This window comes from Lynx canadensis, chromosome D3 (assembly GCF_007474595.2).
Source record: "Lynx canadensis isolate LIC74 chromosome D3, mLynCan4.pri.v2, whole genome shotgun sequence".
In the NCBI taxonomy this organism is placed as follows: Eukaryota; Metazoa; Chordata; class Mammalia; order Carnivora; family Felidae; genus Lynx; species Lynx canadensis.
In genome coordinates, this window is record NC_044314.2 from 64,331,252 (window position 1) to 64,353,459 (window position 22,208).

General features: G+C 52.3%; 1 protein-coding gene across 3 annotated transcripts in view; it reads left to right on the forward strand.

Annotated features, from left to right (window-relative positions):
• PPM1F (protein phosphatase, Mg2+/Mn2+ dependent 1F) overlaps positions 1 to 22,208 on the forward strand; it is a 40,308-nt gene continuing 18,100 nt past the window's right edge. Inside the window, exons 1-6 of one of the 3 annotated variants that reach the window (XM_030336039.1) lie at positions 1 to 54; positions 6,271 to 6,517; positions 10,720 to 10,880; positions 16,250 to 16,452; positions 17,117 to 17,305; positions 20,282 to 20,425. In XM_030336039.1, coding sequence (XP_030191899.1) covers positions 6,321 to 6,517; positions 10,720 to 10,880; positions 16,250 to 16,452; positions 17,117 to 17,305; positions 20,282 to 20,425 — 894 coding nt within the window. In that variant the 5' untranslated portion in view covers positions 1 to 54; positions 6,271 to 6,320. Of the gene's footprint in view, positions 55 to 4,513; positions 4,685 to 6,270; positions 6,518 to 10,719; positions 10,881 to 16,249; positions 16,453 to 17,116; positions 17,306 to 20,281; positions 20,426 to 22,208 lie in introns of those variants that run through there. The other 2 variants (XM_030336038.2, XM_030336041.2) reach the window with 2 other exon arrangements.

Here is a 22,208-nt window from a genome sequence, read left to right on the forward strand (position 1 = left end):
GTGGGCGGGGCCGGCCAGGAGCGGCTCGCGGGGTCTGGAGTGGCGGAGTAGCAGGTGAGGCCCTTGGGGTCTGGGGAATGAGGAGCCCGGGGGGGGGGGGGGGGGGCGTGGGACCGGAGGGCTGACCGCGCTGGTGTGAGTCTCAGGTGGGGACCTGAGGCATATAGGGGTGAAACGAGGCGCTGAGGAACCAGAGGGTGCGGAATAGGGGGCTGGGGAGGCAGGGAGGCCGAGATGGGAAGACCCAAGGGGTTCAGGGGCCGAGTAGGGAAGCTGAAGAGCGGAGGGAACACTTGGGGGCCTGAGGAACTCGAGGCAGGGAATTGGAGGGCAGGGGAGACAAGGATGTAGAATTGGGGGGCCATTGGGCCGACGGGGGTGTGGCCGAGCCGAAGGCCAGGTGGGAACTGGGGGCGGTAAAGCGGAATGGATGCTGAGGGGTGACGTGCCCCCCATTTGCCCGGACGGAGCTCCCATTCCTAGGAGCATCTGGCCTGGACCCACTGCCCTGACCCCTACCCCACCAGTCCCTGCACCTTTGCCAGACCACACCTCTGCCCACGTGCCCCTACCCCAAGGCCTGCCTCCACCCATGGCCCTCTTCCAAGTGTATTTAAAGTGAGTGTTTTAATAAAAGGGAATCCTTGGGCTGCTGCAACTTTAGCCCCAGATGTGTGAAATCTAAATCTCAGGCAGGGAGGTGATGGACTCCACCACCACTGGTAGCTGTGTGACCTCACCCAAGCTTCCCAACCTCTGTGCAATAGGGAGAAATGACACCTGATTGTAGAGATGTTAATGCAGGACCTAACACATAGTGAGGACCGGTTGATGGTGATGGACTCCTCCCCCACAGCCTTCCATCCAGCGGAACACAGGTCCTTATGGTATTTCCTGGGACAAGTTCTGTCAGCCAAGCTGTACTCCCACCATGGGAGATAGAATGTAGGGCCAACACTCTGAGGTCATCTCTAGCTCACTTCTGCCCTTTATGCCCATATCTGGCCTGTTGTCAGATCTCACTCTTTTCTTCCTACAACTGAGCTGAAAGTGACAAAAGGCATCAGAAGACCTCATGTGAGTCCGGCTTTGCCATTTCCTTATGTGTGACCTTAGGTGGGTTGTTACCCTCCCCAAGCCTATTTCTTCATTCGCAGTGTGGCCTGACAGCATGTACTTCTCAGCCTAGTTGTGCAAGAGGCATCAAAACGAATACCAATGTGAAGACCACTTTGAAAGTTGTAAACCTCTATACAAGTTCATTTGTAGAATTCCTTTTGAGATATTGCCTGAGGCCAACCCTGTCTTTAAAAACCTTTCTCTGCTGATCCCTGTTCTCCAAAGAATGTTTTAACTTCCTCTTTGAAGGTGCCAGTCCTCAGGCTGCTTATCTCAGCCTACACCACCCACTGGCAGTGGCAGAAGGCAGCCAGCATCTTGCTTCTGCCGTCACACTTGCCAGGTTCCCTGCACAAAGGGCCATGATAACACCCAAGAAGACAGGGGTGGGCTTCCTGACTTCAGTACAGAGAAAGTAACACCTGTAAAAAGTGGTTGCACAACAGTGTGAATGTACTTGATGTCATAGAACCGTAGACCTAAGAATTGGGGTAGAATGGTAAATTGTAGGTCATGTATATTTCACCACATTTTTTTTACATTTATTTATTTATTGAGAGTCATAGACAGAGCACAAGTTGGGGAGGGGCAGAGAGAGAAGGAGACACAGAATCCAAAGCAGGCTCCAGGCTCTGAGCTGTCAGCACAGAGCGCAACGCGGGTCTCAAACTCACAAACCATGAGATCATGACCTGAGCCAAAGTCGGACGCCTAACCAACTGAGCCACCCAGGTGCCCCTTACCACGTTTTTTAAAGAGAAAAATGTCACGTATGTAGAAAAGGATCTGGAAAATTGACACCATATTCTTCCCCGCGGTTGCTTAGGAATAAAGAAAGAAAATTCTCCATTTACGGACAAGTTTTTAAAGATGAAGGCGATACTTTGTAACGATGCAGTTTCCGTTCTTAAGGATTGCTATTTTTTGCATTACTCCTACCTCCTGAAGTCAAGCAGGACTCTCAAGTATTTTGTCCACACGATCTAGAAAAATGCAGTTGTACACATGTGCATTAGTTGAGCTTATGAGTCAAAACTGATAAACTAGAGGAAAATAAGTATTTTTTATTTGGGGTCTAGCACATGGAAGACCGTGTGCTAGACCCAAAGGTGTGACAGTTTCAGCAGAGCTTGAATCAAAGAGGTCTGAGGGGCAAAAGGGTATGCCACGAGACAAGGCACAGGAACTCGGAGGTGAGGGGCTGGACCAGGGTGATGAGCACAGAAATGAAAGAAGGGAAGCCAAGAGGGACTGAATCCCCAGGCTGGTGACCAATGATGGGTGGGCAGGGTTTCTGTTGCAGTTAGGGGCCAGGCTCCATAGACTCCCGAGTGTGAACCCCACTGAGGGACTTCCAACAACTCACTTGGTTCTTTTGCTGCAACCCCCACCTGTAAAGGGGGATTAATGACAACAGGTTGCCGGGAGGTAAAAAGACGAAGATGCAGGAAGACTGCCATTGTTGCTGGCAGCCTCGGGCCCCTGGCAGATGTAGGCTGGCGGCACCGTCATGCCAGCCTCCGCGGCTGCCAGCTGACGAGCAGCGTCATTCCCGGAGCCCCGAGGACCCGGCCATGGGCCAAGTGTGCCCAGTCTGGTTGAGGCAGGTGACAAGGGGGCTGGTAGCCCAGTGTTCCTCCCATGCCCACCCCTGGGCCTTAATGATTTGCACAGACTTTACGCACGAGCTCCCCTCCTCAGAACCCCTCACCAGTGCACGCAGTCAGGGCGCCCAACAGAGCTCTGGCTCATGTTGCACCACCTGCCAGCTGGCTGCTGAGACTGCCCCCTCCAGGTGGTCCTGCAAGAGCTCAGGTCCACAGCTCCGTCCCCTGCCCCTCCTGGCACTGGGGCTGTCTCTGGGGCCCCCTTTACTTTCGGAATCTCTCCCTCCTGCCCTCTTCATGCCTTTATCTTTCGGCCCTAGGCTCCTGGGGGCAGGGATTGTTTTGCTTATGTATGTAAGTATGGCAGACATCACAGATTTGGAGTTTGTTGAAAAAAAGAAGGACAAGGAAGGAAATTACTCTTGACTTTTACCCCAGCTGGGCCCCAGGGAAGGAAAGCCGTGTCCTGGTTCCTCTCCTGGCCCCTTGCCTCAGCCAGGTGATACAGAGACAAGCCTGGTTGGTCCTCAGCAGGGAGGATGGCTCTGGGCCACCCGCTTGTCTAACAAAGGAGGGCAGCTGGCGCAGGCCCTGGGAATAAGCCAGTCACACCCTGGCAAATACAGGCCAAGCATGCACACAAGCACTGTCACGCCCGTGCTGCCGTCCCCACTCACCCCTGACCCCTACCCAACTCAGCAGGCATGTCACAGGCTGCCATCCAGGCCTGTGCCTGACCCTGGGCTTGGGGCAGTGGGCATGGGGCAGAGACAGGAGGGGCCACCAACCCCCAGGGAAAGGGGCAGGCTCTGGGGAAGGGGACTTCAGGCACAGAAAACAGCATCCCAAGGAGGTTCCTGCATTCCAGAACATTGAGCAAATGTCCCCTGGCAAGTGAGGTGGCAGGTGAAGGGTCTTGAATTCTGTGCTTTATTTACACGGGGGGGGGGGGGGGGGGGGAGGAGGGAGTGTCTCAAACTAGGGCCCTCCTGTGCATTTTGGGGAGGTTAGCGAGCAAGCCCTCCTCTCATTTTGGTCTTAATCATACACTTAAGAGGCTCTCTCTTTGTGCCGCCTAAGATTCCAGTGCCTGTAAGAGTATTGTTTCTGGGCTCGGAATTGCTGGGAGGAAGAAGGCATTTCATGAAGGAGGAGTGGGGGTGCAGGCTGTTGCTTGAGGGCAGCTCTGCGGTACTCACATTTGTCTCCCCGCTAAGCAACAGGCCAGAGGTGTTCGCTGGCAGAAGAAGTGGCTTGGCCTCCTTCTCTGCCTGAGGGTGTCAGAGGCTGCTGGGAAATACACAGTCTTCTTATTTTTCTCCAGCTTGGTTCTCTGTGCTCTGCGGCTCTGCCAGCCTGCCTTCTCCCCGGTTGACCCTCACCGCCCCCCACAAGGCTCCCAGCCCTTTCTGATCTTCCCAGTTCACAAAGTCTCACCTTTATGGTTAGAATACAGTTTTCCGACCTGCTCTTGTCTTGATTTCTGCTTCTCTTTGACCATCTTTTTTTTTTTTTTTTTTTTTTTTTTTTTTTTTTTTTTTTACCTGTTTGCCTTTTGTAACCTGGGGTCACATTGTACTTACGTCTATTTGTAAGTAAATGTGAAGAATGGCAGTGATTTTAAATCTGTCCCCGTTACCTTCCATCATAAGTGCCCTCATTTCTATATTATTTCTGTGGCCACTTTAAAAAGTCAACTTTTGACAAGTCTCCGAAAGAGAGAGATTTTCTGTTTTTTGTTTGTTTTTTAAAAAATTTTTTTTAATGTTTATTTCTTTTTGAGACAGAGACAGAGCATGAGCTGAGGAGAGGAGAGAGAGAGAGAGGGAGACACAGAAACCGAAGCAGGCTCCAGGCTCCGAGCTATCAGCACAGAGCCCAACGCGGGGCTCGAACTCACAAACTGGGAGATGATGACCTAAGCAGAAGTCAGACACCGAACTGACTGAGCCACCCAGGTGCCCCTGTTTGTTTGTTTTTTGTTTACCTCCCATGTCCCTCCAAATTTCTCCCAGATTAGACATTGAACTTTCCCTCTCCTTTTCACCCTGTGCTTTTCTGCTTTTTGGGGGTTTTTTTCTTAAGTTTATTTATTTTGAGAGAGCAGAGGAGGGGCAGAGAGAGAGAGAGGGAGACCAAGAATCCCAAGTAGGCTCTGCATTGTCAGCGCAGGACCTGACGTGGGGCTCAAACTCACAAACCTGGAGATCAGGCGCCTATGCTCAGGTGGGCTCAGGCGCCTGTGTGGCCAGGGTGTGGCACACCTGGATGTGGGGTAGGAAGTGGGGCTTTGAGAGTGAACAGGGAAGGGTGTATGCCAGAAGACAGGCTCCAGACCCATTTGAGTCTAGAGGGCTGAACATGAGAAGCAGGAGTCCAGGCGGGCCATGCAGGAGTCTGACAGACAGGCCTTTGCTGGCCCAAGGGGGCAGGGTAAGGGAAGAAGATGGGCTGGCAGTGCATGGAGGTCCTGAGCTGGGAGAGAGGAGCTGGAGGCCCACTTTGGGGAGGATAATAGGGCAGGATCCATGAGTGAGTGAGGCCCTCATGGGAGAAGAGCTGGGCAGGGTGGTGATGACTGTGGGCTCCAGAATCCCTCCTGGACCCTACCATCCATTGTCAAAGGGCTGCCCCTCTCCAAGCCTCACTGTTCCCTTCTGTGAAATGGGGGCTCGTCCTGGCTCCCAAGGTTGTTATGGCTTGGCAGCTAGTAAGCCCTTGGCCTTCCTGAGGATGAGGGAGGAAGAGCCTGACAGGTGGGAGCCAGTGCCCAGTACCCAGCAGCCTGGGCTCTACCTGGTGCTTCTCCTTCAGCCAGGGCTTAGGAGACCCAGGACTGCTCCTGTTGGAGAAAACACATCACAGATGTCCCCAAGCCAGATGTTTCCTGGCTTCTGTCCTGCCCACGCCCCTGGGGTGCCCTGCAGCCTCTGGGACCCCTTCCTACTCCCCCTCTTGTCCATGTCCAAAACAGCCCAGGGTCGGCCCTGGCACTGTCCAGACTCTTTTTTTTTCTTCCCCTGACCGATGTCCCTTCTCTCTTCTATGCTCACAGACCTGATGGTATCACTTCCTCACCTTCTGGCTCCCGAGGTCCCAGGGTCAGGTTGAATTACCTGTTGTGTTTTTTTTGCCTCAATGGCCTGGCCCCGGAGTCCCTCTGCTGCCCGCCCTTGGCCATGCCAGCCATCCTCCACCAGGAACACACCTTCCTTCTCTGTCACTTCTCCTTCAGGGCACCCATGTGGCCTCTGATCTCAGCTCTGTCTCCTTCTCTTGGGCTCCCAAGTATCCCCTCTTGGACCCATGTCAGGACACTGATCAGCGTCGTTGCTCCCACTTACTTGGGTGTTCTGAACTATATGTGAAGCCAGTAGCCCTGCCCTGCTGTCTTGAGGCCCTGGGCTTGGTGTAGTACCTGCCATATGATGTTTCGAGGTAAAGGAGAGAAAGCAAGGCACCACACACTCAACATTGTGGGGTGAGGGCACAGTTACCCCAAGAGCAGGGCACTGTGTTTGCTGACCCTCACATCTCTCCTCAGAGTGAAGATCACCCGGAACCCCAGCAGAGCCCCCCCGGGATGCTGTGGACATGGCCTCTCGAGACCCACAGCAGAGCAGCCAAATGGCAGAGGAGATCCCGGGCTTCCTGGATGCCTTCCTCCATGACTTCCCAGCCCCACTGAGCCCAGAGAGCCCTTTGCCATGGAAGGTCCCAGGAACAGTGCTGAGTCAGGAGGAGGTGGAGGGTGAGCTGGCCGAGCTGGCGATGGGCTTCCTGAGCAGCAGGTAAGTGGTGTACCAGCCAGGAGGGGACCACACGGGATGGGAGCAAGGGGCTTGGCATGTGCCATGTGTTGAACTTGACCTCAGCTGCCACTCACCCCACATGTCCTGCCTCCTCTTCCATCCCCATAACCGTGCTGCATTGCTTTCCCAGGGCTGTCATCATAAACTCATAGGCTGGGTGGCTTAGAACAACAGAAACGTATATTCTCATGGTTCTGGAAGCCAAAAGTCAGAGATCAAGGTGTCGGCGGGGTCATGCTCTCTCAAACAAAGACTGTGGAGAATTAGTTCCAGGCCTTTCTCTTAGCTTCTTGCCAGCAGGACTTAGTATTCTTTCACCTGTAGATGCATCACAGCAGTCTGGCCTTCATCGTGACATGGCATTCCCCCCGTGTGTCTGTCTTCATGTGGCATTCTCTCTGTGTCTGGGTTTCTTCTCATAAGGACACCGGTCTTATTAGATTTAGGGCCCACCTTGCTCCAGTATGGCCTCATCTTACACCTGCAGAGACCCTAAATCCAAATAAGGTGACATTCTGAGCCACTGCAGGTTAGGACTTCAACATATCTTTGGGGGGGGGGGGGACACAGTTGAACCCATGACAGGTGCAGCAGATCCTGTTTCCCATTTCACAGATGGGGAGGCAAAGGCCAGGTGAGTTAAGAGACTGGCCAAGGCCTCAGGGTGGGCAAGGGCCAGGCCGTGTGCCTACCACTCTGCCCGTGGCCACAATGACCAGGTTGTACTGTCTGCTGTTCACAGGTGGCAGCTGAGGCGCAGAGATGAGACACAGCAAGCTTAGCAGATTTGAAGGGAGAAAGAAACAGATAGTAAGGGCTAGTAGGCCATGCAGCATCTGTGTGAACCTCCTCCCTCCCCAGGGGCTGGGCCCACAGTCCCTAGTCACTGTGTCACCCCTTAAGTGGGACACACACCTGGCCTCAGCATACTGGCATTTTATTTTAGTGTCCCCAAGCATGCTTCCTTTGTGGCAGGTCAGCTCTATCCCTGCACACACACCCTGCCCTGAGGGCCTGCTTGGTGGGATCCAGCAGAGTTCAGGACTCTTGCTCACCGCATATGGGGTGGGAGCCTGAGTCAATGAGCGTGAAGGTCAGTGTGAGCTGGCCCGTGTCTACCCTGACAGTCCCACAGCCCACAGAGCTCAGGAAGACATGCCCGGTGACCATGTCCCTTTCGGGTGTGGCATGTGCAAAGGGTGTTACTGGCTTGTTCTGTTCTCCTTTGAGGAAATATTTTAGAGGCAGGTGGCATAAAGCAAGTTGGTGAAATGTAGTAGGCCGAAGTTGCTAGAGTCTGGAGAGGGGAGAGGAGGGCTCCCAGGGCTCTGCCTCCCTCAGGGCCCAGGGCCACAAGGTCTGTCCCCACAGCAGCCGTTGGGACTTCTGTGAGGGCTTAGGGGCTGCGGGGGGGAAATGCAAGCCAGGGAGGATTGGTACCCCGGCTGCCCCTGCATGAGAGCCAAGACCCTGGGGAGAGTGAGAGCACCAGCATAGTGCCTGCTATGCCAGGGATGAAGACACATCCACAGGGATAAAGAGAAAGTGACCTGGGGATGGAGGCGGGAGAGAGCCCCAGGCTAGTAGCTCAGAGTCAGAAGAAGGACAAGCTACCAGTGTGAACAGTCAGTCAGCTGCCGGTGTGTGGAGGGAAGAACAGAGAGGAGGGATGTGCCCAGAGGGGCAGGAATCCCGGAAGGTAGGGCTGGTTTTGCTCTGTGGTGATGGAGATGCAAGGGGGTGAGGAAGAGGAGGGCAGCCAGGCAGTGGCAGGAGCAAGTGACCAGCCCTCCTGCCTAGGGATGGGCCTGAGCTGGAGAAGTCAGGGGTCAGTTGGAGGGGTCTGCAGGGTGCAGGGCCATGGGGGTGAGGGAGTTTTAGTTATGTCAGAGGCCATGTGTCTCAGGCTACATGGAGGAGAAAAGCAGGACTTGCTTGAGGTGACATGGGACCTCATGAGGCCCTAGTGGCAGTGCCTGGGCTCAGGTGTTGAACAGGCACCCTGTTAATTAGCAGGATGGTGGAGTAGGCCTGAGATCATTAGCCATGAGGGAGAGGCCAAGGGTCATGGCCCCTGTAAGCCCCCTAATAAATCCATCTTAAAACACTTTTAAAACATAATATTGTGGGGATGCCTGGGTGGCTCAGTCGGTTAAGCATCCGACTCTTGATGTCAGGTCAGGCCTTGCTCTCAGGGTTATGAGTTCAAGCCCCAGCGTTGGGCTCCACAAAACCTACTTAAAACAAAAACGTAATATTGTAAAGGCATGTATTTTCCGGTCATCTTAAGGGATTTATCTTCAGTTATTTTCATCCTTTTCTAGTATTTCTTCCCTGTGTAGACCCGATAGTCACACATGTGGTCACGTGTTGTCTACACCCCACAGCACGTTCCTGGCAGCTTCCTGGTGGGCTCCTGTCCGTCTGTTTCCTGTTCCTGTCACTGGTGTGCAGGCCCCTGGGTGTAAGGGGCTCTAAGCATAGTGGCACATGGCGTTTTTCCAGATTATAAATGGTGTCATTCATGAGACTGTTAGGAAGTCAGATCACCAAGTTCAAGGGTGCAATGATTTATATCCTGTCTTCCCCCTTGTTAGCGGTTCTGTGTCCTGTCTCAGGTCCCCAAGCAGTTTGTACCTTACACTATAATTATTCATCTGCATTTCTGTCTTTGCTACTAGACTGCAAACTTGAAAATCCTGTGGCAGGCAAGTGAGACTAGAGCATTTCTGGGGTACCTAGGTCTTGCACACACCTTCTGTTCATTGTAGCACCTTCTGGAATCTTTAGGAGCTCTGACTGCTGCAGGGCCCACGGGCCTGGAGGGTGCACGGGCAGATGACCCCTGAATGGGGGTGGACAGTGCATCCAGGCAGTGAGGCCTGTGGCCTGAGGCCAAGCATTGTCTGAGTCACCACTGCTGGAAGCTGCTTCCCTGACCCTGGTGGCCTCTGCAGGCCTGCAGGAAGTCACAGCACCACCTCCCCGGGAGCAACGCCCCTTCTCCCTGCTTGAACAAGGAAAACCAGTAGTTAGCAGGAAATCCCCAAACAGCAGAGGAACTCATTTCTCATGTCTTGGCTGGTTGTTTTCTAAAGGCAGTTCCAGAGGCTTCTCCCCTGAGTCACCTTCTCCTTTTAAATCACAAATTCATCCCAGTAGATTCCTAAGACCATCTATAGACACACCACGGACACCCAGCCCCCAAAGAGAAGTGACCCATTTGTCTGGCTGTTGGGAAGTGGTTGCCCTTAGGGGAAAGCCAGTTGCATCTGCCCAGCAGAGAATTGCTGGCTACCCTGGGCGTTGCCCCCCAGCCCTCAAGAACAGACACACAAGGATGAGCACACATCCTCTGGCCTGTGAAGGGCTCCCACTGGTGGGGAGGCAGATTCTGGGGTCAGGATGCATCTAGAGGTATAGGGACACCAAGGGGATTGACCCCTACACATGGGGGAGCCATGGAAGGCTTTCCATGGACATGGTGTGAGAAGCACCACAGGCGAAGCAATTTAAATACAAAAAATGTGTTGTCTCAGAGTTCTGGAAGCTGTAGTCCAAGATCAGGGTATCAGCAGGGCTGGTTCCTTCTGGTGATTTCTGGCTCATTACCCCAGCCTCTGCCTTCATCTCCGCATAGAGTTCTTCCTGTGTGCATCTGTGTCTGAATTTCCTGTATGTTACTCGATTAGGGACCCACCCTACTCCAGTGTGACTTAATTGCATCTGTTTCTAAATAAGCTCACATTCTGAGGCATTGGCAGTTAGAACTTCAACATATGAATTTGGGGGGACACAATTCAACCCATAAGACTCGAAACCCTAGAGGTCCCCAGGTGGTATTGGTGACCATGAGCTGTCAACAGTCTGGATATTGGGCAGTTGTCCGGCCCGGTCACGGGGGCCAGCAGACACATCTCTTCCCCACCAGCCCTACCCATGTTTGGTGTAGCTTGGGACCTGATGAATGGCATTGAGTGGATGTCCCATCCAGCTCCTTGAGGCCCGGAGGCTGACCTGCTCCTTGCGGCTGCACATTGTGGTGCGAGCAGTTATCACTACCTCCGGCAGGGCCCCCTGAGTGGAAAGGAGGTCTCTCATCTGGAACAGTCGGGTAGGCACTGGGGTATTAGCTTCTGCTGAAGTGCCAGCCCCACTTCACTTCTTGTTCCTGTCCCCAGGAATGCTCCCCCACCACTTGCTTCATGTCTGGCCCACGAGGCGGTTTCCCAGCTGCTGCAGATGGACCTTTCTGAATTCAGGAAATTGCCCAGACAGGAGGAGGAGGAGGAGGAGGAGGAGGAGGAAGATGACAACGAGGAAGAGAAGGCCCCTGTGACCCGTGAGTTCTCTTCCCTCCCTGGCCTGGAGGCTTAGCCCATGACAGACTCACCAGCCAGACAAGGGACAGGCCTCAGGGGAGTGCCAGTTTGGGAGATGTCAGGGCTCACCTGGGCTCCACAGCCTTTCCTATTTTGCTGCTAGAGGGGTGGTCTCAGGCAGCATGTGGCTGAGGGCCACAAAAGGGCAGCGCTGGCCACATGTGTTCATGACAGTGTGGCAGAATGGAGGTGCAGAGAAAACACACCAGCACAAGGTCAGCAGAGGGAGGGCAGCTGAGCTTCAGAACAGCTCAGGAAATGAATAACGCTTTTCCCGTTTTACATGGGAGGAGACTGAGGTGGTAACTCAGCCACCCACTTGCTCTTCTGCCTCAGCTGACATTGCCCCAGGGTGGCGTGGGAGTCAGGAGGGTGACGTGAGCCATTGCTGGGGGCGGCCTCAGGGTCCAGCTGGTAGAAAATGCCAGAGCTTGAGCCCGTTGCCTGGGCCGATCCAACTCAGGACCCAGTCAGGTGGAGACTCTGCAGTGTCTGAAAGCTGGCTTGGGGATGGGCCGATGGGGCTTGTTTGTCTGCCTCCTTGTGGGAGACTGGCTAGCAGGGTGGGCCCCAAGCCACACCGCCCAGCCTGAGGAACCCAGAAACAGTCAGGGCTCTTATTTTGCATGTCTTTCTTTCACTTTCCTAATACAGTAGGATCCCCCCTCTCACCCAAGGGGGATATATTCCAAGACCGCCAGGGGAGGCCCGAAACCGCAAATGGTACCAAACCCTATACATTCTGCATTTTTTCCTATACACACATACCTATGAGCACTTGAATTTATAAACTAAGCACAGTAAGAGATTAACAACAATAGCTGATACTCAGTTATAACAATATGCTGTCATAAAAGTGGTATGAGTGTGGTCTTTCTCTGAATATCTTACTGTACTATACTCGCCTTCTTGGTGTTGGTGTGAGATAATTAAATGCCTACATGATGAGATGAAGTAGGTGAATGACCTGGCATTACAGGGTAGCGTTAGGTCACTGTCGACCTTCTGACGATACATCAGGAGGAGGATCATCTTCCAGACCACAGTTGACTGCCTGTACTGAGACCGCGGAAAGCAAGCAGATGGGAACGGGAGACTACTGTACAATTTGCTGATTCTGTCTCTTTATATATTGCATATAATTACTTCCATCAGGTCACGTATTTATTACCTATGTTACTTTAAGCTTAGCATTAGCACGAGCATTGAGGACAAACCAAGAACAGGCCGGGGAGAAAGAGGAAAACCATGCGGCCTCTCGCTTCAGCAGGTGCCAAGCCCTCCTCAGCCGTGTGCCCTGCCTTTTCCCTGGCTCCCTGCCCACGTTCCATCCCAGCATTGCCTCGCATTCCTGCCTGGGAGCTGCGGGAGACCGAGGCCCACAGTGACAGGCAGCCATTGTCCTCTGCAAAGCCTGCAGGCACACAGCCCCACAAAGGGAGTGCCCCACCCAAGAGTCCCGGCGGGAAACCAGCGCCACCTGCTGGCAGGAAGGCCCCAGGCGGTGGCTGGCACCTGCAGCGCCCTACACCTGGGGGTTCCCGAAGGCCAGTGAAGGAGGGAGGGGCCCATGTAGGAGGAAATCACAGACTGCCCCCACCCTCCACGCAGGCCTGGGCCTGTGGTCTTGATCAGCTATCCCTGTCACTGGAGCAGAACATAGTTAAGTCTATCATTTCGAAGCCATTCATGCAAAATTGGCATCATGGCAGGTGTCATAAGCATCACTGCTCAAGGACAGAGATATGATTAAGACCTCTGTAGCTGTGTCAGGTGGGAACGCCAGCCAGCCCCTCCCCAGTGAGCAGGTCCTATGGGCGCCTGGATGAGGCCCTCAGCCAGACAAGCAGGCATCTCCTGCCAGTGGCATCAGGAGTCTGTGAGCCAGCCGAACCTCCCATTGCTTATCCATTGCTTATCGTTGTCAGTGGTAATTGCCTTTGCTTAAGCTGAGATTCAAGTTCAAACACGCTGACGGAAATGGTAGGACAACCTAAGGCAAGAGGGTACACGGTGCCCTGTGCCTCCCTGGGTGTCTCAGGCCTAATAAAAGTAGAGCCCAGAGGGGGAAGAAAGGAGCCCAACAGCTCAGGTAGTCATACGAGCATAGCCATCTGCAGAGGAGAGAAGGAGGAGACTGGGGGAAGCGGCGCTGTGCAGTCCAGCCAGCTGAATGACGGTCCTGACTTGTTGGCAGGGGGTTCACTGGGCCAAGTGCATGTGAACCTGTCTTCCCTGAGCTGAGCCTTCCTGTACCCACAGCCCCTCAGTCCAGTCCTGATGGTCTCCCGTTTCTTGCCAGACACCTGAATGGCCCTTGTGTCCTGGGTATGGTGGCAGTGGCCAGTTCTAGACACCCCCGCCTTGGTGCATGGATTCCCTCAGATGTGTCTTCCCGTAGCCTCTTGTGCTCTCAGACCCTCTCTGCCCCCCCACCTTGTCTCTGCCTCTCTTTTTCTTCTATAGCCACTGCCTTTGGGCAGGAGCTCTTCTCCAACACCCCAAGTCCTATACGTGTGACCTGCGACACTCCTCAGTCTGCCCTCAAACCACCCCCCCCCCTCCTAGGTGACTGGCTCTGACTCACCTGTACCTGCTGCATGTACCTGGGCCAGCAGGAGTCCCAGGAGGGCTTTACATGTGGAAATGAACAGAGTCTCTGAGGCATGTCACCTGAGGTTTCCTTGGGACCTGTTCCTTGTTAATCTTTTCTTTAGAAAACAGGTTTAGATAGGATTTTTTTAAATGTTTATTTATTTACCTTGAGAGAGAGAGCAGGAGGGGCAGAGATAGAATCCCTGCGTTGTGAGGGAAGAGCCCAACAAGGGGCTCAGTACCATGAACCATGAGATCATGACCTGAACCAAGTCGAGCACCCAACCAAGTCAGCCACTGAGCCTCTGCCCCCACTTTTTTTTTAAGCCATGTTGTAGAAGCTGTTACCTGTTGCTGCATAACAAATTCTCCCAAAATTTAGTGGCTTAAACATTTATTATCCCATAGTTTCTGTGGGTCTGGAATTTGGGAGCAGCTGAGCTGGTGGTTCTGGCCCAGGGTCTCTCAGGAGATCGTGGTCACGATCTTACAACCAGTGGGGGCAGAAGTTCCATTTCCAAGGTGGTTCAGTCACTTGGCTATTGGCAGGAGGCCTCAGTTCCTTACCATGTGGACCCTCCACAGGGCTTCTTGAGGATCCTCACAGTATGGCAGCCGGCTTCCCTCAGGGCCAGTGATTCACCAGGACACAGAGAGAGAGAGACACAGACAGACAGGGAAAGGGAGACCATGCAAGGTGGGAGCCACAGTGTCTCTTAGGAAGCTGTCATGGTCACTTCCATTTTATTCTGTTTACTAGGAGCAGGTCACTAAGGCCCATGCTTGAGGGAAAGGAAACCGGGCTCCCAATCAAAGCATCAATGAAGTTATGGGCATATTTTGAAACGATTACTAGGGCTAACACTTGTCATGGAAAATTGAAAAGGCACTAAGAAAGCATTCTTAAGGAAAAAACCTCACAGGCAGAGCTACCACCTGCAGACAACCACTGCTGACATTTTGATTGTATGCCTTTCCTGCATTTTATTTTCCGAGTCCAAGCAGCTAAAGGCTTTTTCATGTCCTCACAATCAAACTGTATGTGGGATTTTCTGTTCTCTTTTTCTCATTTCCTTAATATCATGACATAAGCATTTTACGTGCTCACACACTCTAAAAGGCCGTTTTTGTTTTACACTGTAATTATTTTCCATTAAACTTTATTTTGAGATAACCGTAGCCTCACATGCAGTTGTAAGAAATAATACAGAGGGAATCGCCTGGGTGGCTCAGTCAGTTAAGCATCCAACTCTAGATTTTGGCTCAGGTCATGATCTCACTATTCGTAGGTTCGAGCCCTGCATTAGGCTCTGCGCTGTCAACACAGAGCCTGCCTAGGATCCTCTCTTTCCTTCTCTCTCTGTCCCTCCCCAGCTTGTGCTCACTCACACTCTCTCTCTCTCTCTCTCTCAAAATAAATAAAAGAATAACCATCAAGCCATCATTATTAAAAGAAAAAAAAAAAAAAGAACACAGAGGGATTCCATGCATCCTTTACCCAGTCCCTCCACAATGGTAACATCTTGAAAAACTATATTTAAGGGGCGCCTGGGTGGCGCAGTCGGTTAAGCGTCCGACTTCAGCCAGGTCACGATCTTGCAGTCCGGGAGTTCGAGCCCCGCGTCGGGCTCTGGGCTGATGGCTCGGAGCCTGGAGCCTGTTTCCGATTCTGTGTCTCCCTCTCTCTCTGCCCCTCGCCCGTTCATGCTCTGTCTCTCTCTGTCCCAAAAATAAATAAACGTTGAAAAAAAAATTTAAAAAAAGAAAAACTATATTTAAGTATCACGACCAAGATCTTGACATAGCCAAGATACAGAACAGTTTCATCCTATGAGGATCCCACATTACCCTTTATGGCCACCCTAATACCCCATGCCCTGTCCCTAGTCCTGACAACCATTAATCTCTATTTCTATAATTTTGTCATTTCAAGAATGCCTATGAATGGAATCATAGAATACGTAAGTTTGGGGATAGGCTTTTTTCACTCCACATACTTCTCTGGAGATCCATCCGGGTTTTTGTGACCTGCCAATAGCTCCTTCCTTTCTTTCCTGCTGCGAGCAGTATCCCATGGCATGATGTCCTGAAATTTACCCACTCACATGGTGAAAAACATCTGGGCCATTTCCAGTTTTCGCCTATTACAGGTGAAGCTGCTGGGAACACTGACTGGGGCTCACAGGTTTTTGTGTGAGCATAGCTTTAATTTCTCTGGGATAAAAGCCCAGGGCTGCAGTGGCTGGGCCATGTGGCAATTGCATGTTTAGTTGTGAAAATCATGATTAATAGCAGCTTAATTCTTCATCAAGAGAATAGAATGTAATTTATTCTCTCACTGGATACATAGTGTTTCTAATTAACACGCAATTGTAAATGATTCTTTACTTCATCCTTAAATCGTCCTTGCGTCTCCGGCTATTTCCTTAGGGTGGGCTCCCACAAGTGGAGTTGCTCACTGTGGGACAGGAGGTTCCTTCCTGTGCATATTGCCAAACCAGACACTGCTCACTGCTGATGACACAGGCTGTCACACATAGTTTACTAGGCTGGTGTGCCTGTTACTAGGCCGGAATGCTCCGGGGGTTCATGGGCTTATGGGGCCTGTGCAAGCCTGTGGTGGGGGCTGTCTGCTGAGCCAAAGGGGCCACAGGGAAGGGGTGGCAGGGAGAGCGAGTGGAGCCCAGCTGGTCTGGTTGGTGCTTCCCTAACAGTCTTCTGTTATACCCATCAGTGCTGGATGCCAAGGGCCTGGCGCGAAGTTTCTTTAACCAGCTCTGGGAAATATGCAGCCAGTGGCAGAAGCAGGTGCCCTCGAGTGCCCAGGTTCCTCAGCAGCAGTGGCTGGTCTCCATCCATGCCATCCGGAATACTCGCCGCAAAATGGAGGACCGGCACGTGTGCCTTCCTGCCTTCAACCAGCTCTTTGGCCTGTCTGTGAGTGCTCCACCTCTAGTCTTCCACCTCCTGGCCCCCAAGCAGAACAGCCTAGGAGGCCTTGTGCAGGGGGTGGGGGCCACCTGGGGTTCCCATCAGAGCTGCTAGCCAGAGCCAAAGCAGGAGTAACGGCTGTAGCTGTCATCTGAAGGCCAAGGTGCTAGGTGAGGCAGAGCACTTCCCAGGAGGTCTGAGAGACCCGATTCATCGTCCCATCAGTCCTATTCATTGTCCCATCGTCTGGCTTCTGGGCCAGACCAACCATGGCCACCTTGCTTTCCCAGCTAAGGGACTGAGGAAGGGGAATGGTCTGCCCAAATCTGTTATAAGGGGAGGCCCCAGGATTCTCTCATTTGCCCCAGACTCACAGTTACTGGGCTCTGCTCTATCTCCAGCACTGGGAGCCGCTGGTACATCACACCTCATTTTATGCTCCAGCAACTCAGTATAGAAGGTGAAACCAACTCCAGAGAGTTGTCCTTTTCCAAATCTTCCAGTTCCTCATGCTTGAGTCAGGTTGACCTATCTGATGGCAGAGTCCATGCTGATTCCTCCAGATCCACCCCAGTCAGCACCTGGACTCTACTCCCAGACAAAGCCTCTGGCCAGGTCACAGCCTTGGTCAGGGCGAAGTCAGTGTGATTCCCACTGCATTCCCTACCAGGACCCCGTGGACCGAGCCTACTTTGCTGTGTTTGATGGCCATGGAGGGGTGGACGCTGCAAGGTATGCTGCTGTACATGTGCACGCCAACATGGCCCACCGGCCAGAGCTGCCCACAGACCCCGCGGGAGCCCTCAGAGAAGCCTTCCGGCACACAGATGAGATGTTCCTCTGGAAAGCCAAGCGAGAGGTGAGAACCAGTGAATGGGCCTCATGTGTAGTTTGGGGCCAATAGCCATTAGCATCAGAGAGACCCAGCCCTTGCCGAAGGAAGGAAATCAAAGCGATTGGTGGTGTCAGAAGGTCCTCACTAGGGGCGCCTGGGTTGGGCATCCAGCTTCTGCTCAGGTCAGGATCTCATGGTTCTTGAGTTCGAGCTCCACATTGGGCTCTGCTGACAGCTGGGAGCCAGGAGCTTGCTTCAGATTCTGTGTCTCCCTCTCTCTGCCCCTCCCCTGCTCACACTCTGTCTCTCTCTCTCTCAAATATAAATAAAACATTTTTAAAAATTATAAAAAAAAAAAGAAGGTCCTCACTAAACTCTGTTGGCAATCAAATCACTTCATTTTTATGGTAAAAGGGGGCTTGTTTTCCATTTGAATAAAAGCCGCATAAAGCATGCATCTGGTCTTGCATGCCTGGCCCCACTGGTGGGTGTGCAGGCCTCACAGGGAAGGTCAGTCTATTTTAAAATGTGCCAAGGATTCTCTTTTGATCAGGGATGACAAGGTGACAGGCACAAACACCTGCCTTGGAAGAAGAGTTTTATTATTTACAGTGCCCAAGAGGAGACATCACACCATGCAAGGCCATGGGGGTGGGGGGCACCAGGGTTGGTCGGGAGGCAGAGGGAGAGAGCACAGCATGACTGGAGCCTTTGCTCTGGCCTCACAGGAGGGCCTGGATGAGGCAGAGCAGGCAAGTCACAAGTTTGGATGGTTTGAATAACCTGATGGGCTCTGGACTACAGACAGGGGCAGTCCCCAGCCATCCAGGCCAGGGGAAGCAGCCTGATGGGAGAAACAGAGGAGATGGTTGAGGAAGTGGGTTCAGACCAGCTGGCTCGTACATGAAGGTTGCATCCCTGGGGGAAGACATTTCCTGTCCTGGGACAGGCACTCTTTAGAATTGGCAAGTACCCCAGTTTGTCAAAGCATGAGAAAATACAATATGGGGTGCCTGGGTGGCTCAGTCTGTTGAGCATCTAACTTTGGCTCAGGTCATGATCTCATGGTTAGTTAGCAAAGAGCCAGCAAAGAGCCTGAAGAGCCTGCTTCAGATCCTTGGTCTCCCTCTGTCTCTGCCCTTCCCCCACGTGTGTGTGTGTGTGTGTGTGTGTGTGTGTGTGTGTGCGCGCGCGCGCGCGCATGTGCGCTCTCTCTCACAAAAATAAACATTTTTTAAAAATTAAAAAGAAAGGAAAATACAAAAAATAAAGCCCATGATTAATACATTCCCTTGCTCACCCAGGCAGAGTCTTGGCAAGCTGCTGGTGTCCACTGGGTATATTCTTTCTTTGGGAATTAGAACCGTGTAGGGGTGAGGCACTTGTTTCTGAAAGAAGCCATCCAGCCCCTCCTCTGTGAACTTAACCACCCACTGAACCTTACGTGCAGAATGCAGAAATTCTGTGGGGCCCTCCTAGCAGCCCCATGAGGTAGCTACTAAAATTTTGTCCATTTTAGACTTGGAGAAACTGAGGCTGAGAGAGCTTAAAGGATGTGCCCCAGTTGACATGGCTCGTAGGGAGACTTAGAAGGGGGTATACTGTCCTCAGACACTCTAAGCACGGGCCTCAATGGAAATCAGCAAAGCCATACTTTACATCTTTTTTTTTTTAGTTTATTTTTTTTATTTAAAAAAATTTTTTATGTTTATTCATTTTTGAAAGAGAGAGAGCACAAGCAGGGTTGGGGCAGAGAGAGGTTGGCGGGGGACACAGAATCTGAAGCAGGCTCCAAGCTCTAAGCTGTCAGCACAGAGCCTGACGTGGGGCTCGAACTCACGAACCGTGAGATCATGACCTGAGCCGAAATCTGATGTTCAACCGACTGAGCCACCCAGGCGCCCCCTTTTTTTAGTTTTTTAATGCTTATTTATTTTTGAGAGAGAGAGACACAGAGCATGAGTGGGGGAGGGGCAGAGTGAGAGGGAGACACAGAATCCAAAGCAGTCTCTAGGCTCTGAGCTGTCAGCACAGAGCCCGACGTGGGTCTCAAACTCACAGCCCGTGAATTCATGACCTGAGCAGAAATTGGACACTTAACCGACTGAGCCACGCAGGAGCCCCCAGACTTTGCATCTTTTTTTTTTTTTTAATTTTTTTTTTTTAAACGTTTATTTATTTTTGAGACAGAGAGAGACAGAGCACGAATGGGGGAGGGGCAGAGAGAGAGGGACACACAGAACTGGAAGCAGGCTCCAGGCTCTGAGCCATCAGCCCAGAGCCCAACGCGGGGCTCGAACTCACAGACTGTGAGATCGTGACCTGAGCTGAAGTCGGACGCTTAACCGACTGAGCCACCCAGGTGCCCCCAGACTTTGCATCTTAACAGAAAACCATACAGCATCTAAAACTACAAAGTGGGAGCCTGGTGCAAAGCTGACATGCCTCAGACCTCCTGGTCACTGTCACCTATGGGAGGTGAGGAAGGCCCTGGAGCTCTGGGCCACCTCCCAAAATAACAATTCACTGAAGCAAGTATTTAAATTAAGTGTATTATTAATTTAAGATAGCTGAATTGGGATGAAATTGACACATAATAAATTGCACATATTACAAATATACAGTGTACAGTTGGTTCAATAAAAATAAAGTGTATAATTGGATAGGTTTTAGCATTTGTCTACAATAACGGATGTACCCATCACCCCCAAAGAATTTCTTCCCGGCCTTTGTCACCCCACCCTCCCCAGACAACCACTCTGCTTTCAGATGTAATAGACGATAGAGCTTGTGTTTTCCAGAGTTGTAGATAAGCAGGACCACACAGGACGTGCTCTCCTGTCATGCAGCATAACCCTTAGGAGACTGACTGTGCCCTGTGTACTTCTGGAGTCTGTTCCTTTTATCTGACTGAGCACTATTGCAGGAGTCGTTCAGTCTGGACAGGATTGGGCCCACAGTGCCAGCACATGGCTCACCCTCAGCCCTCTCTCCCTTCAGCGGCTGCAGAGTGGCACCACGGGTGTGTGCGCTTTCATTGCGGGAAAGACCCTGCACGTTGCCTGGCTCGGGGACTCCCAGGTCATCCTGGTGCAACAGGGACAGGTGGTGAAGCTGATGGAGCCACACAGACCTGAGCGACAGGTAAGGGGCTCCCTCCCTCCATGCCTGGGTCATCCCCGGCCCCGATCGTGCTGGACTGCTCGGGTTAGTGGATGGTCAGGTAGGCAAGGAAGCAAGAGGGGCCCTGCACCGTCTTCGTAGGGAGATCCTGGTGTTCCTCCAGAGGGAGGGTCCTTCTGCCTGATTCAAGTGGCCAGGGGTTTGTCTGTTGGCAAACAGGATTTGTCTGTTGGCGGAGGGGTCCCCTCCCTAAAGTTGGGGCATTAATAGCCAAGAGTCCCATGTAAGCCCTTCTCACCACAGTGACATGGAGCCCAGAGCTGCAGAGGAGAGGCAGCCCAGGAAGTGGGGTCAAAGTGCAGGGTCCTGCACTTGGTGCATGTGGGCAAGGGGTGGCTGGCCACCTGGGCTGTGGGGGTGGAAGGCTCCAGGGAGGAGGTGATGCTAAGCCAAGGTCAGAAGGAAGCAGGCTTGGGGCTTCACTGGGTAGAGGCTACACTGGGATCCTGAAGTCACTCAACTGTTTGAGCCTCAGGGTCCTCATCTGGATCTAAGGCTGACATTCCTCCTTGGACCACATCTCACAAAGGTATCCAGTCTGTCTGTCTCTGTAGGATGGTGGGAGTTTGCATACTGGGAAATGCCCGGGAGCCCTGTCCCTGCTCTGCTTTCCCCACATGTACAGGCCTCCACATCAGCACAGAAAACGCCCCCACCTTCCACAGGGCTATGCAGAGCCCCATCTGTCCGCCATCCTGTGCATGGACATTGAGATTTCTTCAGTCTTTTTCTTTTTTTTTTTTTTTTTTTAACATTTATTTATCTTTGAGAGAGAGCAGGGGAGGGGCAGAGAGAGGGAGATACAGAATCTGAAGCAGGCTCCAGGCTCCTAGCTGTCAGCACAGAGTGCAATGTGGGGCTCAAACTCATGAGCCATGAGATCATGACCCGTGCCAAAGTCGGACGCTTAACTGACTGAGCCACCCAGGCGCCCCGAGATTTCCTCAGTCTTTTTCATGCTAAAGTCCACACGGCACTAGATGACTTTGCATAGCGTTGCATTGTTCTGGGTCAAGTATGTTAATAGAACGGTTCCTAGGAATGGAGGGATGAGTCAGGGCACTCCCATTTACAGTCTTGGCACTTTTGCCACACTGTCCTCCTCAGGCTGTATGTCCTCTGGCCATAGCCCCACCGACCAGTCTGAGAGGAAGGAAAGTGGTTATTCAGTTTGCATTTCTCTTACAGTATGAGGCCGAGCATCTTCTCAAACACTTAAGATCATTTACGTTGCCTTCTGTGAGAACCCTTCATTCTTGTCCTTTGCCCATTTGTCTCCTGACCTGTTGCTATTTTTCTTATCAATTTGTAGGCATCTGTTATACACCAGGGAGGTCAGCTCCTTGTCTGCAGGGTGATTTGCAAGTTGCCCCCTGCTTTGTCTTTGTTTATGGGCTTCTGCCTTGTAGACATGTTGGTTTTTATGTAACTGAACGGAGCTGTCCTTTTGTGGCTTCTAGATTTGGAAAGCACTGCAAGGGAGTGTCAGGCCGTGATCACCAAAACAGCCAGGAATGACAGCATTCCTTGGCCTCACTGCAGCTCGGTCTGTGCTAAACCTCCTACATACGCCCTCCCTGTCATATAGAGGAGAAAACTGAGGCTCAGAGAGGTTAAGTAACTTGCCCAGAGCATACCGCCGGGAAATGGCAGGTGTCCTGTGTCACTCCACTGCCACTGCAGCACTGGGGCATTCGGCACCTGCTCCCTGGTGGACCCTCCTTCCCTGAGATGGGCAGTCAGG